General features: G+C 40.8%; 1 protein-coding gene across 1 annotated transcript in view; it reads left to right on the top strand.

Moving 5' to 3' along the window:
- Positions 1-1260: 1260 nt before the first annotated feature.
- The window catches only part of LOC307027099 (disintegrin and metalloproteinase domain-containing protein 10), a gene marked incomplete at its 3' end in the record, with an annotated part of 35949 nt that continues 12209 nt past the window's right edge, over positions 1261-25000 (top strand). Inside the window, exons 1-5 of the mRNA XM_079695300.1 lie at positions 1261-1417; positions 11917-12002; positions 12844-12966; positions 17138-17230; positions 19164-19332. Of these exons, the coding sequence (XP_079551426.1) occupies positions 1354-1417; positions 11917-12002; positions 12844-12966; positions 17138-17230; positions 19164-19332 (535 nt within the window). The 5' untranslated portion in view covers positions 1261-1353. The remainder of the gene's footprint in view (positions 1418-11916; positions 12003-12843; positions 12967-17137; positions 17231-19163; positions 19333-25000) is intronic.

The following is a 25000-nucleotide window of genomic DNA, read 5'->3' on the forward strand; positions in this document are numbered from 1 at the left end:
GTGGTGATTGGCCCTGGTGCAAATATTGTTTTGGGCCCCCCCCCCCCCCCCCCCTTATCGCCGAAACATAAGCAAAATGCGCTCACACACGCACGGACATACACAACCAGTCAGCAACAACAGCCAGCCCTGGCCTCAGACCACCACAGCCTGACAACGGCACAGCAAACTAAGAAGAGGATTACACCTGTTTCCTTCATGTTTGTCTCTGGGGAATGGGTCGGTAGGCCTACATGGACCGGTTCCTATAATATAGCTTTTGATCTAGGCGTCGGTGGTCTCGATAGCGCCATAGAGTCCCCTATCGGTTGGAGCCTTTGGGGGAACTGTTGGACCACCGCCGGGCACAGCCAAATCCAGCCTCTCCTCCTGGCTGGCTGGAGAAGAAGGTCGCACAGCCATGGCCACGGATACACTTGTGGAGCTAGATGGCAATGATGGGGGTGAGGCAGGTGAGCTATCGTTAGCCTCCAGCTCCCGCTGCACGTCAACATTGCTAATGTTAACGCTCGATTTTGAGGACGATGTATGACAAAAAATACTGTCTAATTTTGTCAGTTTAGCTGTTACATCTCCTTGTTCTCTCTTGTCCTTTCTCTTTTGAGCGCCGCTCTTGTGCTTTGGTTTGCTGTACATTATAAATGCAGGCTATTCCATTTTTTATAATGCTGCCGAACTTGCTGCTGCTAGCTACAGTACAGTACAGGTTGATTAAACGGCTCGCTCGTCACGCAAGGTATCACATGACATGAAAGGGAGCAAGGTCATTGGACAGACAAATTACAAATAAATGTAGGTTGCTTGGTTACTTTGAAGACTGCGTGAAACGGTCAATGCCATTGGGGTCCCACATTTTTTTTGCATGGGCCCCTGGCTGGCTCTGGGCCCCGTTGCACCGGCTGCACCGTCGATAGTTACGCCACTGATTAGGCCTTTAAACACACAACATCAACAGTTATTTAAAGCCTTTAAGGTTTCGACATCCGTAAAACAGCTGGATAAAACATTTGGATACAAACCTGTTTGTGTAAAACATTCCTGATTGATTGTTATTATTTGAAGATCAAAGTAAAGCATTTGGAAAGGTCAATTTATTTCTATCTCATATTGCTGTTCTGATTTTATATCAGCTTGGTTGGTTGCACTTCTTGTAAGTCACTTTAAATTAAATGTATTATGTCTGTCGGTGTCTATATGTGAGTTATCTCTGTTTATTTTCACTTCTTTGACCTCTGACATGTTGTCTCTCCTGGTCTTTTAGGAGAACATGGTTCAGCCTGCCATGGCTCGGTGTTACAGGGTCAGTTTGAGGGAACCATCCACACAGAGAACGGCACCTATCATATAGAGCCAATGGAAAGATACACCAGCACCCACACAGACCACCACTCCATCATCTACCACGAGGACGACATGGGTGAGCAACCTTTGGATTTATAGTTAAGGACCTCACCTTTTTTGACACAACCCCTTTTCCCACCTCCGGTTCCAACGCTTATGTCTTATTTCTTTCAGTTTAGCACTAGCAGCAATGTTAATATGGATTATAAGATCATTTACGGCTTCACTGCAGTGAACGTATGGTTTCACAGTAACAAGTACATCGTCTGTTAGTGACTGGCAGGATAACAAATGACAATGATCTATCCATCTATCTATCTATCTATCTATCTATCTATCTATCTATCTATCTATCTATCTATCTATCTATCTATCTATCTATCTATCTATCTATCTATCTATCTATCTATCTATCTATCTATCTATCTGTCTGTCTATCTATCTATCTATCTATCTATCCATCCATCCATCCATCCATCTATCTATCTATCTATCTGTCTGTCTATCTATCTATCTATCTATCCATCCATCCATCAATCTATCTATCCATCTATCTATCTATCTATCTGTCTGTCTATATATCTATCTATCTATCTATCTATCTATCTATCTATCTATCTATCTATCTATCCATCCATCCATCTATCTATCTATCTATCTATCTATCTATCTATCTATCTATCTATCTATCTATCTATCTATCTATCTATCTATCTATCTATCTATCTATCTATCTATCTATCTATCTATCTATCTATCTATCAGCTTCCCATTTAACTAACAGTTGCCTGTGTAAGCAAACCCTCAACATTGTGCATTTGTAGACATCAACTACAGCTAAATGTATCTTTCCTCATTGCTCTGTTCCCACACAGTAAACTGTATCTGTATAATATTGACAGCATCAAGCTGTAGTACAAACAAAAGTCACTTAGAACCTATTCAGAGCTGTGGGGGATGTTAACAGTGTTCCTGGGCTGAGGCCAAAGGAAAGATAATCCGAGTATGGTGTGACTTTTGAAGGAGAGGGAGTAGAGATTAGGACTGAAGTAAAGGGGAAGGTATGAAGAAGGAGAAGAAGAGGAGGGAGAGGAACTGGTAGCTACAGTCAGGGGTGGTAGAAGTATTAAGATGTCTTTCCCAGAGATGGCAAAAGTACACACATCCTTTACTCAAGTAGAAGTACAGATACTCATGTTTAAAAATACTGTAAAGTACTGACTAAACTTCTTTACTCAGGTCAAAGTAAAGAGGCTTTGAAATGTACTTCAGTGAAAAGTACCCATAACTAGCAGCTGTTTTAAAGAGTACCTGACCTCCCTTTATATTAATAGAACAATAATGTCATTGTTAGCTAATGAATGTTTCCATGCTGAACAACGGCAACATGACAACGTTTTCATTGGTCCCTCTTCTTTAGAGAAGACCAGGAAATGATGGATACACGGATCGTGTTCAAATCAATAGGCACGCAATGACTCTAAATAATAATGATCACGCCACCAAACACACATTCAAACTAAAGGAACCAGCCTGTTTGGGAAATGGGAGAAGTAGAAAGTACAGGTATTTGAGTTCAACATGTGAGAAGTAGAAAGTACAGGTATTTGTGTTCAACATGTAAGAAGTAGAAAGTACAGGTATTTGGGTTCAACATGTAAGAAGTAGAAAGTACAGGTATTTGAGTTCAACATGTAAGAAGTAGAAAGTACAGGTATTTGGGTTCAACATGTAAGAAGTAGAAAGTACAGGTATTTGTGTTCAACATGTGAGAAGTAGAAAGTACAGGTATTTGTGTTCAACATGTAAGAAGTAGAAAGTACAGGTATTTGGGTTCAACATGTAAGAAGTAGAAAGTACAGGTATTTGGGTTCAAAATGTAAGAAGTAGAAAGTACAGGTATTTCTGTTCAAAATGTAAGAAGTAAAAGTAAAAAGTAATCAGAAAAATAAGTAGTGGAGTAAAGTACTGATATCAGAAAAATGTACTTAAGTACAGTAACAAAATATTTGTACTCCACTACTTCCCTCCTCTGCCGCTACATATTATCTGATTGGTTGCGCATTGAGAAGTCAGTGGTAAAGGAGGTCAAATTTGAAATATTTCTTGTATGACAAATGTAGTGCTGCTCTCTCTATAGAAACATGAATGCAGCTTTAGGATGAATTGTACATGAAATGAAAAATGTACTTAAGTACAGAGACAACGTATTTGTAGTCCACTACTTCCCACCATGGTCTTTCCAAAATACTATGGTGGAAACAATTCCTAGTTGATTAATGATGTGCTTTGTCCAGATGGCGGTCACCATCACTGAGTGCTGTCAGATATTGCGTGTGTTGATAAATCCGTGCAGGAGTATTTCTTCCTGTGTGTGTTTCTCTGGCTACACATTAACAATTGCATGGGAATGTGATTATGTTCCAAGAATGCATCTTCCTCGAAACTGTTCCGATTGTGCCAAAATCCCATCTGTATTTATCGTTTGGTCTACACAGACTTGATGGCTGGCTTCCTCCCTACACCTCCTGCTTTAAAAAAAAAAACATTCATGACATCCTTTACATGAGATAATGTTGCCGCTGATAACATCCTGACCTTTCATTCACATATCTGCAGGAAACTGTGAATAATTTGGCACCTGATATTTCAATAAACAATCAATGCTTTAGTACAAAAGTTAAAATAGGACACCTTGGGGCTGACATAATGCTTTTACTCCAGAGCGTATTTCCACTTCCTGCGGTTGTTGTGTGATGGCAACAAAGGTTATATAAGACCCCCCCTCCTCTGTGATGTAGGGTGTTGTGAGGTCTGGGAAATAGAGTACAGCCTGGTGGCTATTTTGCAACAAATGATCACGTAAAATGACTGTCAGAATCACTAAAACATTAAAAAAACTAAAGGTAAGCAGTACCAAAAACTGAAGAACGCCATTATGATGTGGGTTCTGATGTAGGGAGGCTGTGGCTCAGTGGGATAGTGTGCTAGTTAGTGCGCTGATCTTCGAATCAGAGGATAGCAAGTTAGAATCCTGCTGCAGTCAGCATGTCGTTGTGTCCCCGGACAAGACACTTTATTAATGTAATGATGTAAGACCTTAACATTAGGTCTTAGCACTTCTTAACGTGGCTTCTGTAGTCATTTATTCTTTTATGATTCCTATGATGTCTTAATGTTTTGTCAAGCACTTTGTGACTATGTCTGTGAAAAGCACTTTACATTGAACTTACTTTACTTACTTACTTACTTAAAGTTGAGAAGTACAGTAATATCACTTAATGTGTCTCAAATATGTAGATATTATTATTAAAGATTTTATCCTGAAACACTTTTATGTGACAGAAATCCAGTTAATTTATTCACATATCAATTATATATTAAGTAACCGCACAGAGAAAAGTAAAGTAAAAGTAGAGTAAGGTTTTGTTTGAAAGGCCCTTTATTCATTTGGCGTCTCTGTCCATATGTGTGTGTGTTTATGTGTGTCCGTGTGTTTATGTGACCTTCGCCTGAAAAATACAGCTTAAAAGATTGCTAACTATTAACCAAGTACTTCCTTGAGATAAATCAAGAGTTACACAACAACGGAAAATTACTGGAAACCTCTTAATGGTTAACTCCAGGACTATAAATGTATACAACAAACCGAAAGTGATTGTATAGTTCTCTAGTAACATTAAGGACATTGTGTGTAATATTTAAAGCTACAGACACAAAGCTGTAAAATATTCAGTTTCAATCATATATTTCGTCATGGTATTCTTTGCCATAAATTACACAAGCAAGGAGGATTTGAGAAATATCTCTTTGGCTGAACTCTCTGTGTTGCTTATCAGTCTTTGCATTATTGCTAGAGAAACAGCTGTTACAGTTGCGTGATTGTCCCCAGACATTAAGAATCAGATTAAGTGGAAAGCTGCTTTATCTCCAAAGAGGGGAGGATGCGTGTTGATATGTGGATATGTGGACTACATGAGGCGTAAAATCTGGACTAAACAGAAAATCTCCCACTAAGCGTGTGAACCCTGTTATTTGTTAGATCACTTGAGCCGTGTGCTTAAGTAAATTAGAGGTTCAATCCAAGCAATGGACTGTCATCACTGAAGTGGAGTGCACAGACTCTCATGGGCAGCAGGGAGTGAGTTTAGTGTTATATTTAGGTTTAGGGTTATATTGCACTTGAGCTAGCCAGCTAATAGGGTACTTGAGGGCATTTGGCGAGACCAAAGGGTCACTCTTGGGGCACTAAGGCTGTGACTTAATGTCCAACTGCAGATTTACTCTTTTAGAAAGAGGCATGTCATCACACTCAATGTGTGATGACATGCCTCAATGGTCTACAAACATTTCCTGACCCTTTGGCATTTGCAGTTTTTATCCTAAAGGCTAACATTTGACATGGAGGTCAAGTGCGCAGGTGTGTGTTTGTGTCAAGCCAATTGGCAAAAAGGGTATGTGGCAGTTTACATTTTTCACAGATTAACGTAGAATTGTCAATGAACTGCATATCGTAGACCAGGGGGGGCACAGACAGACACATATATGAAGGGCTGGGCCACTCACTAGAGGTATATTGCCTCATAAGTTCAGTTATAAGTTAGCAAAATCAATCAAATGTAGGTAAGTGATGCTTGTGAGTGTTGGCAGCTCATCAGAAGCCTTAGATTGATTACAATAAGGGGAAATAGGAAGGGTTTATTTCAAGCTTGTAAATAAGTCATTGGGCTTTTTTCTTATCAACTAAGATTTGTTAGAAAAATTTTCCAACTTTAATTGACTGAATTTATTTGAAAAGTTGTCTTATTAACACATGAATACTATACTCTGTAATATATGTTTACATTTGTATTTAAGAAGTACAATATGAGACAAGCACAAGTTTCATTTGTGCTTGTCTATTATACTTATTGAATTAGCTAAGGGCCGATTCAAAATAGTCCGCATTTGGCCGCCGGGCCGTAGTTTGGACACCCCTGTCGTAGACTGTTGTGCAGCAGCAGGGAATGATAGAGAGTTTGTGTTTGCTTGTACCCATGGGTAGGTGGTCCCAGCTTTTGAACATTTTCTCTTGATTTGAGCGTTTAAGTGATGTCTCGCCCCCAAGAAACCAAACTGCAGAAAGCCCCGATTCAATAATAAATAAATATAATGTTGTGATAAGATAAGAGGTACTTTATTGATGCCAAATTGAGACATTTTTGCATTGCAGCAGCATAACAAACAACTAAACAAAACAAAGCTTTGCACATAAGTAGAAATTAAAGAGTAGAAATAAACAATAATAGAATTGAAACATCTCAAAATTGAATTAAAGCAGGATTAAAAAGTAGAAATATACAGTAGACCGTGATTGTGTGTTGCTCAAACATACTTTAACAGTTTTAAACTCAAAGCTGGATTGATATTTAAGAGGCTCTGGCTTTGTGTTTTACATGACTGATGAATTTGTAACTGCTGGGAAATGTGAGTCCGGACTGAAATGTGACACTGATTTTACAATTGGGAAAAGCCTGTTCTTCCAGCCTAGTCTTTCACTGAGAGTTTGGCAGCTAAAGGAGCGTGATTATTAGCTTTTGAATTGGCAAAGCTGATAATCTTTTGCACATTTGGCAACACAGGCGAGAAACATGAATCGTCTTCAGTGTGATTGAGAAGGTGAAGACAGAAACTGATGCCTAGAGAATGAGAACATGGGCAAGTAGAAAGGTCTGGTATTAATTCCTCCAATGAGTCAACGCCCAGTATTTAGACCCCCACCCCCACTCAGGCCTTGTATAGAATGAAATACTGGTTGTGATTGGCTGCAGGACCGTTGCAGGATGGTGTGATCCAATCATGTGTTGCTTGTCCCCGACAAGTCAGATCCAGGGGGTTACTATACTGGTGTGAGTGTTTCACACACACACACACACACACACACACACACACACACACACACACACACACACACACACACACACACACACACACACACACACACACACACACACACACACACACACACACACACACACACTTTGCATTCCCCCTTGAAGGTCTTTTGGGTCACCAGTTCACTGGCACAACGTTGCCTGATTCTGTCACTCTCACATTACTGTAAACGTTGCATGTGAAAGTGATTATAAAGTCATGTGTAAGTTATCTAATCCAAAGCCCTATTGTTTTTCACATGAATGTAACTGTAATAGTTGCATTTTCTTTAATTAGTCTCATTGTTGTACACTAGAATTAGGGGATAACCAAAGAGTCTGCTGCATACTCCCCACAGCCTCTGACCATGAACTCACTGCACTCTTTGCATTGAAGTCCTCAGGGCCCCTCTTGCTTTTTTGTGGAATGTTGTGGTTTTGCCAGCGCAACATGACGGGCAATTACATGCAAATGCAATGCCTCCCTCGGCTGCAATCAAAAAAATATTACAACAATCTGAACGAGGCAGACATCCCAGGGCTGTTGCAAAGCACAGTGAGTGAAATCAAACCAGCCGCTATCACAGCTGTTCCACAGAATGACCTATGGCCCCCATTCATCGCTGATTTCCAAATGTGGATCCTCTTTTTATATAAAAAGGTGGCTGAGAATATCGGGATGCTTCTGTCTGGCATGCTGGACACTAAGGTGCTGATTTAAATGAATTTTCAGCACTTACTGTATTCAAGAGGCCCTACAGTATATCCAAGGTGTCCGCGGGGTCTTAAAAAAGGTCTTGAAAGGTATTACATTTGACTTCAAGATTTCTACATATATACCCTGATATTACTCATTTTCAGGTTCACATCAGTATGTAGTGTCTCTACTGGGACATGTCTTCATGCTTCAATGTTCAAAAATCTCTTTATGTTTCTCATACTGCCTGTGCTGCAGCACCTCTCTTCCCCCTCACTCTAGTTCTCTGATAAAAAGCTTCCATACTTTTTAGGTCCTTCATTTATTTTTGGCATTTTTCTGCTTTTGGGTTTGTCACAAATGAAGATCGTTCTGCATGGAAAAGTTGATATAGAATTAATAACATTGACTTTTCTATCTTTAATCCTGAAAGCAGTAAACGTTATCCGACAGGAAACAATCCTTTTATCTTCCCTATGACTGTGGTCATAAAGCAATAAATGTGACCTTGTGCACCCGTTGAGTAAACAGGACCCAGCACGTTTACTTCACTTTAAACATGAGGCTCGAGACCTTGAAATCTCAAGAAAGACATTTGGAAACATCAGAATAAACCACAAATGCTCTTATTGAAACATCTTGTTTTATTTCAAATCAAATCAAGTTTTATTTATATAGCACATTTAAAAGCAAAGTGCTGTACATGTAATAAAAACACTTTACTACAATCACAATAAAAGACAATAATTTACAACAGAAATATAAAAAACAAAAACACAGGTAACAAAGGTCAGGTGTAATACTCCGCTCTGACTAGAAGGCCAGGGAACAAAGGTGTCTGGGCCGACCTCACATGGAGGGGCAGAGTGTTCCAGAGCCTGGGGCCAGCTGAAGGCTCGGTGCCCTCGGGTTTTGAGCCTGGTCTTGGGCACTATCAGACACAGCTGGTCAGCAGACCTTAAAGCTCTGGCTGGGGTGTAGCGATGGAGGAGTTCAGCTGTATAGGCTGGAGTCAGCCCATTTAGGGCTTTGAAAACAAATAAAAGGAGTTTAAAATCAATTCGGAACCGAATTGGAAGCCAGAATTGGGTTGATGTGGTCACCTTTTTTTTATGGCCAGTCAGAAGACGTGCAGCTGCGTTTTGGACTAGCTGCAGGCGTTTAATTGAGGCCTGGTCCATACCCACGTACAGAGTGTTGCAATAGTCCAGTCTCGATGTAACAAAGGCGTTAATAACCCTTTCTAGGTCTTTAAAAGATAAATACGACTTGGTTTTGGCCAATAATCTTATTTTAAAAAAGCAGGATTTGACTACGGTGCTGACCTGCTTGTCGAATTTAAAAGTGCTACTGAAGGTCACTCCAAGGTTCATGACAGAGGGGGGGATGTTTTCATTGAGAGAAAACTAAGAGAGAAAACTTTGACATGTATTATCTGGAATTTACCCTTTTTGGCACATTTTACAACATTTTACTTCAGCATATAGACGCTTCTTGTCGTTAATGCCCCAGGAAACATCTCGTCCCCTGACAGAGATAGTTTCTGTAATTCCTGGGCTGTTCCAATCTGCATTTCCTTCCCCAATCAATAATCATTTTTGCACATTTAGTTTCAACACATAAAATAGCGTCCTGTTTGCTCCAACAAACAGGAACATTAGTGGTCAACTAAAGTACCAAACCTTATGTTTAACATCTGTGTAATTATTTATTTGAGAACACGGTGTCATTTGGGTCACTTTGCGCCTACATCAAAGACATGTTCAAGGACACAATTACTATTGACAGTGTTTGCTTTCCTGTGGGTTTCACCCTGCATCTGTGTGTGTGACTGAAGTGTTTGGTGGGGTCTTGTTTGCTGTTCTCTTGCAGGGTGACCAGCGGCGAACCGTCAGGGCCTTCAAGGTATTCAGAGGATACCCTGGAACACTCAGATAAAACAAACAAAAAAACGATTTAATTATATAAATAAAATGTAATAAAATGTATATAAAATGAATAAATGAGAATCGTATCTGTGTTGTTGATCTGTACTATTACAGTGTTACGTTGATTTGTTTGTCCTTCTCGGACCATGCACTACGCATTTCAGTGGTTTTGTGTTAGGAAAAAAAAGCAACCAATCAGATCTTGTTCTGGGTCTCTGGGTAGAATATCCTTCAACCAAGGTACTCGGCATCCTTGATCGAATGCCCTGTCCGTTGCACTGAATGAGAGCGTACGTTTGGACTGACAGTTTGATCAACCAATCATATATTGATTTGTAGCCAATGGGCGTATTCTTTCAGTTTCCCTCGGTTCCAGGCTACTCTAGAAGGCCCGCTAGTTAACTGGCTCGAGACAGAGGATCTAGATAAATGCTACGAAGCAATTCATATGCCGTTTTTTATTGTGCGGCGGAGGGTGTGTGTGTGTGTGTGTACAGAAGGTCCAGTTGTGATAGACACGGTTCGCCACTGAGGCTGACACTCTGCCATCCACATCTCAATACTGTTTAATCAATGATTTTGTATATAAATCAGCTAATTCAACGTAAAACTCTCAAGTAAGCGTTAGGCAAGGAAAAGCAAGGCAACGTTTATTTTTATTGCACTTTTCAACACAAGGCAATTCAAAGTGCTTTACAAAAATGAAAGACATTAAGAGCATAAAACACATTAGAAACATGAAAAGGCAAAGATAATGAAACATGAATAACATAGGTACATGAATACACTTACAGTGCAGTGTGAGATGGGAATAGTTCAATTAAAAGTAGCGTCAAAAAGAAAAGCCTTCAGCCTGAATTTAAAAGTAGTGAGAGTTTGTTTGTTTGTCGCCTTTATTTATCCAGGTAAAAATCCCATTGAGACCTGCCGCACATTGGTTACACATGTAACAGAAAACAAAAAGGACACATACAACATAATGACAGGGGTACAATTTACAAACTTATTCACAAAGACAGGTACCAGGGGTATCAAATATCAATTCATCAATCTGTGCTTTAAAATGATGCAGGGGAACCAAAATGCTCACATAAAAGCTTTAGTGCCTAAAACAGTCCTAGCACTTGGTACATGTAATAAAAACACATGGGATCTCAGCCAATAGCTACTTGCCACTCTCTGTGATATCAGTGAGCAGATGTAAGGTGATAGTTTACCCAGCAGCAGCGGACCTCCAGGTTCCTGGTAGTTTGTTCCATTTGACAATACCCCTAACCAAATTCTCACATTCCTCAAACTCAAGGCCCGGGGGCCAAATCAGGCCCTTGGTGGATTTAATTTCGGCCCGCAGGATAATTTTTAATTACTATTAGATCTGGCCCGCCGGTATATTGCACGCACACCTTCACTCCATCCTGAGGGTCTCCTCAGCTCAGAGCCTGAGCCCAAACATTGATGACCTTGCACCCAAGATGAGATGCCAAGTATCTGAACTAGCATCCCAGAGCAGCACACTGAGTTTAATGGATGTTTCCTTCTGCACTTTGTTTCTTGCGACAACAGGGCATGCTTGGTTTTTCTCTTTGAGGGAAATAGTTTTTTTGAAGCTGTTGTTGGCCTGTGGAAAAATGTAATCATAAGAAATGACTCTGGAAAAGCTGCAGATAGAGCCATAAGAAATGAATGCAACTGATTATTTAATGTTTAATGTTGTTTTTATAGGCAATAATTTAAGCTTTGTTAGTTCCAGGTTTAATATGTGCAATAAGTTCATTTCAATACGTTTTGCAATAAACATTGAACCAGTCCCTCGACTAGTACCCATTTTTTTAATTTTGGCCCACTGTGTATTTGAGTTTGACCCCCCTGATCTACCCCTATAGTCTTCCTGTGAAATTATAGTTCTTTTGACATTTTTCTAACCTTTTTACATTTTATATTGAATGTTAGATATTAAAATGCTTCTCATTGTTATAAGTAAGACATCTTCTCTTTTATCCTGAATGTGTGTCTGAGTGTTTCTGTTTGTTTTGTGCAGTCCTTCCTTCCATGAGAACGGACGCTGATGGTTTCTGTGGATCAGATCATCTGAACGTCCTCGCCCAAAGACTCAGAGCCGACGAGGTATGACAGTTCAGACATCACCTCACAAACACTGACGCACTCTCACTCCTTCTTTCTTTTTCTGTCCTTACCCATAAAAGAGTCCTCCTCTGCAAAAACCCATTTATAGCAAATTAACTCCTAACCCAGAACAGTTTGTCTGATTCACTTGTAAACATGACTGACCTTTTCAATCAGCGTATTCATTTGTTTGGCCACTTTGATTTAGCCGATTGAGTCACTAAGAGCTACATTCAGGATTGATTTGACTTCCAGCACAATGCTATGACAGTAACAAAACATGTGTAGACATAGAAAAAACAAAAAAGGACGACCTGCATCTTTACAGACTTAAACTTCTTTACCTCCAAACCCAATTACCTTTACGCTAATTACAGAATAAACATCTGCCAAGTCTATTAGCTGATTTCCCCCTTGAGTACTCCATTGATCCGTGACTTTTGACCGACTGGGCTGTTTTCCCAGGGTACAGTGTAAACAATGGACGTCGGGACATTAGTATGGATCCATTTTTAACAACATAGCTGCCAGTGAAGATCATTTCCAGTGTTTGGTCATCAAATGGTCTGAACAGATGTTTGTTTTCAGTACAGCGTCCATGCTGTGTTCCTGTTCCCTTTCCCGCTGGGACACGTGGCGGCTCATTTATACTGACGTATTTTCATAAGCCAGGTTCTTGACCTGCGAAATCAGGATTAATATAAACCAAATCTCAGTGGAAGGTCAATTGCATGCTGGGAATTTTCCAGGATTATTATTATGTCGTATACAGCGAGTCACCTTTAAAATCTGCTCAAGGGTAATTATTTCCTTTTTCGTGTTTCTGCCATTTCTCCTACAGGAGGCGCCAGTGAGCCGGTCGAGGAGAACAGTGGATGAGTCAAAGAACAGCTGCCTGATGCACCTTCACGCAGATCACCTTTACTACAAGAAGTTCAAGTCTGCAGATGCTGTCGTGGCTCAGGTGAACACTTCAAAACTGTCTTTAAACACCATTGCATTCTCGAAGATGGTCATGTTTTCGGTTGTGTGGTTTGTTTGTCTGTTTGTCAGCAGGATTACAGAAATGCTACCGGCCCAATTTATATACAACTTGATTTAAAGGTTGAGCATGGGCCAAGAGAGAGTCCAATTCATTTTAGCATCTTCACACATGCTTCACTATGGTTTACATTGCAAGACAGGGCATTTGTGCTAAGAGGACATATTCTGCTGATCTTCAGGTTCATATCAGTATGTAGTGTCTCTACTTTAAAGAGTCCTCTCCTGCTGATGTTCAGGTGTATATCAGTATGTAGTGTCTCTACTTTAAAGAGTCCTCTCCTGCTGATGTTCAGGTGTATATCAGTATGTAGTGTCTCTACTTTAAAGAGTCCTCTCCTGCATATGTTCAGGTGTATATCAATATGTAGTGTCTCTACTTTAAAGAGTCCTCTCCTGCTGATGTTCAGGTGTATATCAGTATGTAGTGTCTCTACTTTAAAGAGTCCTCTCCCGCTGATGTTCAGGTGTATATCAGTATGTAGTGTCTCTACTTTAAAGAGTCCTCTCCTGCTGATGTTCAGGTGTATATCAATATGTAGTGTCTCTACTTTAAAGAGTCCTCTCCTGCTGATGTTCAGGTGTATATCAGTATGTAGTGTCTCTCCTTTAAAGAGTCCTCTCCTGCTGATGTTCAGGTGTATATCAATATGTAGTGTCTCTACTTTAAAGAGTCCTCTCCTGCATATGTTCAGGTGTATATCAGTATGTAGTGTCTCTACTTTAAAGAGTCCTCTCCTGCTGATGTTCAGGTGTGTATCAGTATGTAGTGTCTCTACTTTAAAGAGTCCTCTCCTGCTGATGTTCAGGTGTGTATCAGTATGTAGTGTCTCTACTTTAAAGAGTCCTCTCCTGCTGATGTTCAGGTGTATATCTGTATGTAGTGTCTCTACTTTAAAGAGTCCTCTCCTGCTGATGTTCAGGTGTATATCTGTATGTAGTGTCTCTACATGTCTCCATGTTTTAATGTTCATAAAGCTCTTGATTTTTCTCATACTGCCTGTGCTGCAGCACCTCTTTTCCCCCTGTGTCTAAAACCAGAGCCCAGTCTGCTCTGATTGGTTAGCTGGCCGGCTCTGTTGTGATTGGTCAACCACCAAATCGCATCCCTTAGCATATCACGTAGAATGTGTTGGACTGCTAGCCAATAGAAGCGCGAGTGTTACAGTGATGTCACTATTTACAGAAGTAAGTGGGAAAATCAATCAAGGAAGAGCCCTGTGCATTTAGATTTGAGTTGGACAAAATCATGGGTCGGACCCACAAATGAAATGACCTTTCGCGAAGGTCTGCGTTTTTGAGTATCTTTTCACTGAGACAAGAATGATGTTTCACATGATACACAGACTGTTTGTCTAACCATGGGTTAATCTTTAGCTCAGTATGAGTGCTTCTGGCGGAAGTCAAGGGGTTAAGACACCTAAAAAAGACTCAAATATAGACTAGATATAGAGGTTACTGAGGTTTAAAGTGCAGGTTGTGTGCCCTTATGTTATCCAAACAAAGGAAAGGCTCATGCCAGCTAGAACATGAAGCACTGCTTCATGCTGCTGATACCTGAGCTGCCTGATGTTCCAGAGGACACAATGTTCTGCAGAGCTTTTCTAGAACATCAACCGGACTTCCTCTGCTGAACTGAGCGAGCCTAAACCTGTCTCTGAATATGGTGTCCTGTACACGTTGCTGCAATCACAGTTGACCTGATGTATTTCCCAGTTGTTCAGTCTTATCTTGATAGAAACGAGGGAACAATATATGCGAATGACGTCATTTGGCACTACATCTTGTCGTGGTACCAAACAGTGTGCAAGAGAAGGACATTGAACATTTCATTTAATAAGGTTTTAATGCTGATCTTACTGACCTTCTGTAATCTGAGCAGTGTGACCTCAGTTAGACGGCATTATCGAATGTCCTAGAGAAATGTAATCTCTGATTAAAGGAGAGTTTTGGAGGAATGCAACATTTTGATCATGACCGAAGCTTTTTTTGTCCGGTTTCGTTTCGAACGACCACATCTTGTGACTATAAGGAAATTAGAGGAAAGCTATTTGTTTTGAGGTAGTGCATTATTTACCAGTGACAGATTCAACAATACTAAATAAAGGGCCGAGCTGTTGAGGCTGAATGAGACGCCACATGCCAGGGTCTCACACAGCTGCCGGGGAGGTACACAGGGGCACGTTGGGAAAAACAAGACTCTGCCAGGTTTAAAGGCCTGGTGAATAGAGGTCAGTACTCAAGGTTAAATAAGCAGGACCCGTCACCTCGTGTTCTTCCCTTAGTTGCACCTAGCCGATCCAGTATGTACCTTCAGTATGACATCAAAACTCATGTGAGAGAGAAACTCCCTCCGGGGTGAAATTGTGATTTTGGCCTTTTCAGACCATTTACATGCACGAAAACATTTATAACAAACTATAGGAGAGGGAGAACCACAAAAAGGATAAAAGGGCCTCTTTAAATATAAATTACTTGAAAGAATGTACTTTATAACTTGACACCTCTGAAATGAATGAACTCCATGAAGTATTTGGTGGCTATCATCCTCAATGTCAAACAGTTTCAACCCTTGTCCTGCGCTCTTGACCTTTGACCTTATCAGTGCTGCGAAATGTCACTGAGGAGGGGTATTGGAGTGAAAATCATTAGTTTGATTTATTCTCCCTTTCAGCACATGTGGAACTGAATTAGTAAATGTGAAGTTGTTTGAGGAGGAATGTTTGATTTCCTGTCTGAGCTGATGTTGGCTGACCTGCGGTGAACTCACCGCGACATTCAGGTCAAGAGCTGCTCTCCCGCCGGCGCGCCTGCATTGCCTCAGTGACATAGGAAAGATAACGGTGATTTACGTGTGTGTGTGTGTGTGTGTGTGTGTGTGTGTGTGTGTGTGTGTGTGTGTGTGTGTGTGTGTGTGTGTGTGTGTGTGTGTGTGTGTGTGTGTGTGTGTGTGTGTGTGTGTGTGTGTGTGTGTGTGTTGAAGTGTTTCTGTCTGAACAAAGAGTTTCTCAGAGGTCACATGAGATCCTAATATTGAGGTTGCCCACACACTGACGTGGGAATCCAGTGACATAACTAGAACATAAATACCTTTAGGACTTCCTCTAAATTAACACAAATAAACAGTTTTTATTATGACATTCGATAAGACCTTAATTATTGGGGATGTTTTATGTGATCTCATTTGCATCCGATCCAGGCTCAGTTCGGGACAATTACAATATGTCCTTTTTTTTAATTTAATGTCTTTCTGATCAAAGTGAGGTCAGTAATTGCGTAAGTAAGTCTGTCCTTAACTGACTATTATTCACACTAGCCTTTCACCTGCTGTCCGTCCTCAGATTCTTTCCACCTTTAAAACACACACACACACACACACACACACACACACACACACACACACACACACACACACACACACACACACACACACACACACACACACACACACACACACACATACTTGTTGTTGTCCCTTGTGACCTTTGTTGCACCCGCTGAGAAAATAAACTATAGGTGAAGCCCCGATGTTAATGATCTCTGGGTGTAAAGAGACAAAATGTTGCTGTCAATCATCGATGACCTGGACCAAGTGTCTCCTGTGTCCAAGCTTTCAATATTTAGGGATCTACTCGATGTTCCTGTCCTGATGTTCAGACTCAGACCCTCACATGGGACATCCCACACTGAAAACACCCCGCCTCACTTTACAGATGTATGGATCATAATTAAAACTTTGTTGGGGATGTTTGAATGTACTGTACTTAATATATAACACTGTGGGAGTGTTTTCACCTAAAGCACATGTTTCAAACTAATTTTCCCCGCAGAGGCTCTTGCAAGCAAATTAATTTAGACTTTCAATACATCTTGGTCAGAAATGTCACAACAATTGGTGGCTGTTTGTGTCAGTATGCTAAGATTGTATATATTTGCCGTATACTTTTCTTAATGCTTCAGGTGTGCTGTCAATTTAAGGAACATATTATATCTGTATTTGCTAGTGTTTTGTCAAGTTGCATTTATGTCCATGTAAACGTGAAACACAAAGCTTTTATGAACCGTTTTCTCACTTAAATACATGTTTTTCTCAGGTTGCGTCCTACATCCGTGTTGTGAACGACATCTACGACAAGGTGGACTTTGATGGAATCAAGCTGGTCAACTTCAAAGTGAAATCCCTCAAAGTAAGACCCCTCTGCACTCAAACAACCACACCATTGAGCCACATCTACTGTACCAATGACACACTTTGAATGCTTGTCTGCTTTAACTCCATAAAAACAGTGATCTGGGTTTTAACCCAATTCATTCTTATTTCACAATGTGTCATGGCCTCGAGATAATTATATTAAAGTCTCAATTGGTGCTTATATGTCTTCTTTGACCAGTGAGAAAGTAAGGGTAAGAGGCTCTCACTTCAACATGATTTAAAAAGACAAAAACAACACGTTATAGCTGTAGAGGAGCGTGTAATGGTTTGTAAGTACAAAATCAAAATGTATGAACGCAGTGGCGGACAAAGTACTCAGAAAAGTATTTGCAGCAGGTAGAGGGGGAGCTGTATTTTCTATATATTGCAGGTTAAGTTGTAAATTAATGATTTTGTTAGCAACGTGACTCAAAGACTCAAACGCTACCACTTGAGACAAAGTTCAAAAAACAAAGTACAAAAACAAAATCAGTCTTTCAGAGGCAAAGCATGGCAAAGGCTAAATGCAAAACCTTAAGCCTAAATTAACTTGACTCAAAGGTTGTTGGCATCAAAAGGCTAGCTCTTATTTCTGCACATGAAGCGAGACGAAAAGGCAAAGGACAAAGAGACACGAGGACTATATATACAAGAGGTAATGGGACACAGGTGGCCACAATCAGGGGGGGGGGGGCTGACAATCACACTGGCGGGAAAACACACAATGACAGGAAGTTAAAAAGGCTCTGAAACGAGAAGGAAAAGCAAATTCAAAATAACACAACAAAACAAAACCTGGCCAAATGAACACACATGACGTGATGCTACAGATGTAATATTAGTTTGAACTATTTGTTGATTACAATTAGTATTATTCATCTGAATCAAATCTACATAATAACTCGAGCTGACAAATGTCAGAAGTCAAAAGAGTCAAAAGTCAACATTTTCCTCTGAATTCTATGAGAGTAGATTTATAAGTATTGGGAAATGTGAATATTTAAGTAAGTAAAAATACATTAAGGACACTACTTAAAGGGGACCTATCATGCAAAATTCACTTTGTGATGTCTTTTATACATAGATATGTGACCCCGGTGCATCGGGGAACTCACGCAGCATCAGAAAATAAAACCCTCTCTCTTTTCCTTCGCACCCAAATATTTTAAAAACGGGTGTACAACGAGCGGATACAGATTTGCTGCCGATCTGACGTCAAATCGGCAGCGGACCCACAGAGAGTTGCTATCAGAAACAATGCCTGACGTGTTTTGGACGTAATCTCGTCTTTGTTTACATTAGCAAGCCTCGCTAACACTCAGAGCTAACCTGTACTGAAGAGCACGTGTGTTTTAAAAAGCAGGAAATAAAAAAAGGAACTCACCTTGTGATAAACCTGCATGAGAAAAAGCATTTGAGCGCCATACTGTTTCAGAAATAATCCTTGATGTGGTTTAGAACAGGATGGCGTTTTATCACAGCAGAATTTAACTTTATCTCCGGTAGAATTCTGATCAGGCATTAGCTCCGCCTCCTCTTTTTTTATTTTCAAGCTAAGGACCCAAAATCCGCATTTCTTTAACAGGGCTGCAAAAGAGGCGTATGAGCAGTATGAGGCATGGATACAATGGGTGAACTGTTTGGTATTTTACGCAAAAAACTTCACAGACATGTTTTGTATAGGTATGGCCCTACAATATTTTTTTTTCAATATAGCATGATAGGTCCACTTTAAATAAATGTACCTTCCGCCACTTATCCAGCAATACCTGCAGTATATCCTTTTTGTGCCCGGATCTAAGAAAAATCTATCTTTTGGCATCGGTTGTTGGTACAAGTATCGCTCATTTGTAAGTGATACCCTGCCCTAAGGCCATGTAAGCTCATTTACAGATCTTTGGTAAAACAGTGCGCCTGTCTCTCTCCAGATGATGGCGGAGGAGGATCAAAACGACCCCCTGAACCATCGGTTCATCGGGCCTGAGAAGCTGCTGAGTCTGTACTCTGAGAACAACTGGGGCAACTACTGTCTGTCCTACCTGCTCACCAACAGAGACTACAGCGGCGTGCTGGGGCTCGCCTGGGAGGGCAAAGCTGGTGAGGCTCACTGAAACACATGTGCACGCAAATCACAACCAAACGCTCTGACACAAGCAAAAGGGCGGCGACTGTACTTGTAATAAATAGTACGCCTTCTGACAGCAGGGAGACTTTTGAACGTTTATGTTGAGAACACATGCCAGGCTGAAGAGGAATGTGAAACAGATATAGTTCTGCTCTGCCTCTCTGTGTGAATCTCTGCAGGAATCTCTGTTTATATATTAAGGTGGAGCTCTTTCACTTTTGATACAAACCAAAACCAGAGGTCACTTTCAACACTCACAGTTTCCAGATCAGTGAGAATGATATGACCTGTTGTGTAGAAACAGCTCGAATTAAGCGGCAGGACATAATAAAAACAAGACGTGCAGCAAAATAAGAAACGCCACTAAAGTTAACTGAAATTTATTTTGGCAAAATGTGTTTTGGATGCACTTAGCTTGAGTTCATGGTATATTAAGAGTGAATGTTAGCCTGCCTTGGTTCTTCCTGGATCAGATGATGATATGGCACACAGAGAATGAAACAGCTTTTATTTCAGGCCTTTGATACAAGCAGTGTTTTGGTTTCAGGAACCAAAAGGAAACATGAGGGAATTCCTTCATTACAATCCTGTGTGCAGCTGGCAGGCAGGCTGATGCTGGGATGTAAATAGTTATTCAACCAATATAATAACAAACAAAAATATTTTACCAACCCTAGGTCTGGCATCAATTAATAGCTGACATGTTCTTACAAATGAATGCACAGAAGCTGCTTTAAAATGTGTGTTGATGTTGTCAAATAAGAACTTGTACAGTGAGTAAATCAACTTATAATGATTGTATCAGGAAATGGTTGGTTGACCTTAATTATAACATGTCTCTGAGCTCTGCTGACACATGTTTTAAGACATGCATGTTGGTGTTGTTGTTGAAGGAGGATCTTCCTTTTTGTCTATATTGTCTATTAACCAGATGCAGCTCTTGATTGGCTGAACTGAGAGGCGTGAGAGCAGACCCCCACAATATCAAACACACACACACACACACACACACACACACACACACACACACACACACACACACACACACACACACACACACACACACACACACACACACACACACACACACACACACACACACACACTCTCCCAGACATCTTAGAGGATTGCTGACTGTATTCCACATCACCATAGTGACAACTCACGTGCTACACACACACACACACACACACACACACACACACACACACACACACACACACACACACACACACACACACACACACACACACACACACACACACACACACACACACACACACACACACACACACACACACACACACACACACACACACACACACACACACACACACACACACACACACACACACACACACACAAACACAAACACACACACACACTAGTGTCATGCTGCCTCGGAGTAATTACTGTAACGTGGATAATGTTTGACTTCCAGAAACAGATAAACTCAACCCTGAGTGTCTCCACCAGCTTGTTACCAGTGTTGGGAAATCGTAGTCCCATTAACCATGTGACCTTAAGCTCAAAGACCTTAATGTCAGTTCTGCTACAGCAGAGTGCACCACCATGCACACACACATGTAGACACAAACATGCACACACACTTCTGCTGTCAATCATTCAGACCTTTCACACACAGAGTTACTTTCCCTCCCCTCCTGAGGCTAATTGAGGAACAAACACACATTTTCCACCCAATATGTTTGGAGTTCAGAGGGTTTTTTAGTGAGCTGTATGCTGTGTGAAGGCATTGCTGTCCTTTTAGGAGAAAAACACCAGTTCTAATAGGCTATACATACATATCATTACAATGTTGATATTTAATGCACGTCGTTAACTTTTCACTGTTCTGCCCATGAGAGGCTACATTAATATATAAACGTATAATAGATATTTGAAAGGCAGACACATTTTTTTTGGGAGATTGTGGTCGTATAATAATAACTCTCTCTAAAAAGAATCCAGGCACCTCAAACTGAAACCTCAAAAATATGGCGTCTCCCCGTCCCTTCCCTACCACAGTCTATGGCTCTGACAATGTAATACATCTTGTGAAACTTATTGTCATTGCATTGTTTAAGCAGTAAAAGTAGGCTATGAGTTTTGATTTAAGCAAACCATCACAATCCTTGCACCAAAAACACAGATATTGCAACTCTTGCACTGACAGTTTGTCAGTGATTATTACCTCCATCAAGGAGGTTATGTATGTTGTTTGTCAACAGGATTACAGAAAAAACCACTGTTGGATTTCACGAAATGTTGTGAAAGAGTGTAGCATTGGCCACGGAGAAAGATGAGAGTGATTGAAGTTGTATAATAACTGATATAAATCAGAGCAAAAACATAAAGAAATGTTGAATATAAACTTTGGTCAAATCCAGACAATCTATTTTTTTCGCACAAGGAAAAGGCCAAGTTGGTCTCACATAGTGAAATATCGTATTCAGGCATGGCGTGCAGGTCAATGAACTCTGGAGACAAAGAGAGCAGTGATGGAAAGTCATTAGACGCGAATACATTATGTACAGTACCTTACAGCACATCCACTGTACTTTTCTGAGAATTGTAGACAGAGTTATTGGCGGTCAAATGTCCCGCTGTGTCTGTTTTTGTTGTTAAAGGCATTATTAGGACACTGGGACTCCCCCTGCCTGTGTGTCCAAGGAAAGACTGCCCCTTTACTATTGTTTGCTTTTTCATTTTAAACCGTGTGAAAGAGACAGAGATTATGTATGTGTGTGTGTGTGTGTGTGTGTGTGTGTGTGTGTGTGTGTGTGTGTGTGTGTGTGTGTGTGTGTGTGTGTGTGTGTGTGTGCCTCTGATTTTTTGTCTATGATGTTAATTGATACTACAAGACCAAATACTCTTGGAAGTGTGAGTCACTGTGTGTATGTGCGTCTAAGTGTGTGTTTCCTTCCTGAAAGTGTGTGTATTATTCTGCAAGTGATATGCTTGTTTCTTGGCCGTGTGCTTTTCCAGCGAGCTAATAATAGGAGTCTTTCATTACGGGTCCTTTCTGTGGCGAAGACGAGAGGGAGGGGGGGGGGGGGATACAATCACAGCCCCTCTCTGCTCGGGCTGCCAAAAGAACACAGTGGTTTCCAACCTAAACTCTTTCTAGGAAACCCGGCTCCTTGAATGTGCCAGGGAGGCCATTTTAGGTCAAAAGCTGGGAATGCAGGGGGGGGGAGCTTGATCAACATGACTGAGGAGGTCTTTGCTCTTTTTTGGGACATAATGGACAGACATACAGAGTATAACATTACGGGAAGCAGATACAATGATAAAGTAAATGACATGATGTAACACATTAGTTAATATTCTATGGGTTTGAGTGAATCTTGTATGAATAGATATAGATATGTTTGTTGAAAAAAAAAGGATAATTGTTTAAAGGATAATTGTTTATTCTGTCTCAAGTGATAACAGTATAAATATAATAACAGTATCACTAGCATCATTATAAAATGTTATAATCAGCATTATAATAGCGCCAGGGCCGGCATGGGGCCATTTGAGAGGCGAGCGAGACGTCCCCCCCCCCCCTCCCCAGGCAACAAAACCAGACATCCCAGTGTGAGACAGACGGGTCAGTGAAGGAAGACCTTCCCACTTCTCTTTTATCCTTCTTCCCTCCCTTTTCAAAGAATTTAGCTTTGAGCCGCGCCGCAGAGGAGGGCGCCGGCCCGCTGCAGGTCGACCACTCCCAGACTGTCTTTGTTTGCTTGTGTGGGTATTTTTTTAATTTTTTTATCCCCTAACATAAAAGAGGGATATTGGTACTTTAAGCTGTTAAGAGCGAAGTTAATGAAGTCAATTCCTCTAGGTTTTCCTATAAAGAAGAGCTTTTCTGCTTGTGGGATGTTTCATTTCCTGTAGTGTTTTTTAGGTTTTTGTGCATGTAAATGGTCTGCAAAGGCTAAAATCCCAAAGTCCCCCCCTGCCTGAAACACCTCCATTAGCCTCCTCTGTTTACCTTCGTAACAGAGTGACATCACTTTGTAACACCCGTGCTTCTATTGGCTAGTGCTCCAACACATTGCACGTGATAGGTTAAGGGGCGGGACATCTCTAAGCGGTTGACCGATCTCAACAGAGCCGGCCAGCTAACCAATCAGAGCAGACTGGGCTCTGGTTTCAGACAGAGGGTGAAAAAAGGTGCTGCAGCACAGGCAGTATGAGAAAAATAAAGAGCTTTTTGAACATTAAAGCTTGGAGACATGTCCCAGTAGAGACACTACATACTGATATACACCTGAACATCAGCAGGAGAGGACTCTTTAAAGTAGAGACACTACATACTGATATACACCTGAACATCAGCAGGAGAGAACTCTTTAAAGTAGAGACACTACATACTGATATACAACTGAACATCAGCAGGAGAGGACTCTTTAAAGTAGAGACATACTGATATACACCTGAACATCAGCAGGAGAGGACTCTTTAAAGTAGAGCCACTACATACTGATATACACCTGAACATCAGCAGGAGAGGACTCTTTAAAGTAGAGACACTACATACTGATATACACCTGAACATCAGCAGGAGAGGACTCTTTAAAGTAGAGACACTACATACTGATATACACCTGAACATCAGCAGGAGAGGACTCTTTAAAGTAGAGACACTACATACTGATATACACCTGAACATCAGCAGGAGAGCACTCTTTAAAGTAGAGACACTACATACTGATATACACCTGAACATCAGCAGGAGAGGACTCTTTAAAGTAGAGACACTACATACTGATATACACCTGAACATCAGCAGGAGAGCACTCTTTAAAGTAGAGACACTACATACTGATATACACCTGAACATCAGCAGGAGAGGACTCTTTAAAGTAGAGACACTACATACTGATATACACCTGAACATCAGCAGGAGAGGACTCTTTAAAGTAGAGACACTACATACTGATATACACCTAAACATCAGCAGGAGAGGACTCTTTAAAGTAGAGACACTACATACTGATATGACCTTAAATATGAGCAGAATGTCTTCTTTATTGTTTTTCTTGCCAAAGCAATCAGGTGATTTCAAACAAAGGTTACTGTATTATCACTGACAGCCTCTTTCCCTTTTAACAGTACTTTAACCGTCTTGTCTTTGCTCATAACCTCTGCAGTATCCTCCTTGTTTCTCCAAAAGCAAAGATAAGGGGCACTTTTGTTTTTGTTTTTCAACCTCTAACCGTCACTCACCGTTCCTGGACGTCACGCTCACTGTGAAACAAAAACATGCTGGTGGGAGATCCAGTTAGCCGTGTCTGGTTCCCACAATTCCCAATGACACGCAGTGAACTCTGATTTCTGCGAAACTGGGGCCAAATATCTTTAACAGACGTGCACCTCACGAGCCTTACCCCTCAAAGTGATACTGCTGGACTTATTGTGTAAGAGGAGTTACATAAAATTCACGTGACTGCAAGGGAAGCAGTGAGACCTCCAACCTGAACCACATATGGGCACAAAGGTAGGGAACCAATGGGGAGAGAGCATGGAGGAAGGCAACTGAATGAAAGACTTGGTGATAGAAATAAGTAATGAAACATGATGATGGACGAGGAAGAGTGTGAATAGGGAAGGATGTGGAAGCTTTAATAATTGGTGATTTTAGTG

This window comes from Notothenia rossii (genome assembly GCF_949606895.1).
Source record: "Notothenia rossii genome assembly, contig: scaffold_345, whole genome shotgun sequence".
NCBI lineage: Eukaryota > Metazoa > Chordata > Actinopteri > Perciformes > Nototheniidae > Notothenia > Notothenia rossii.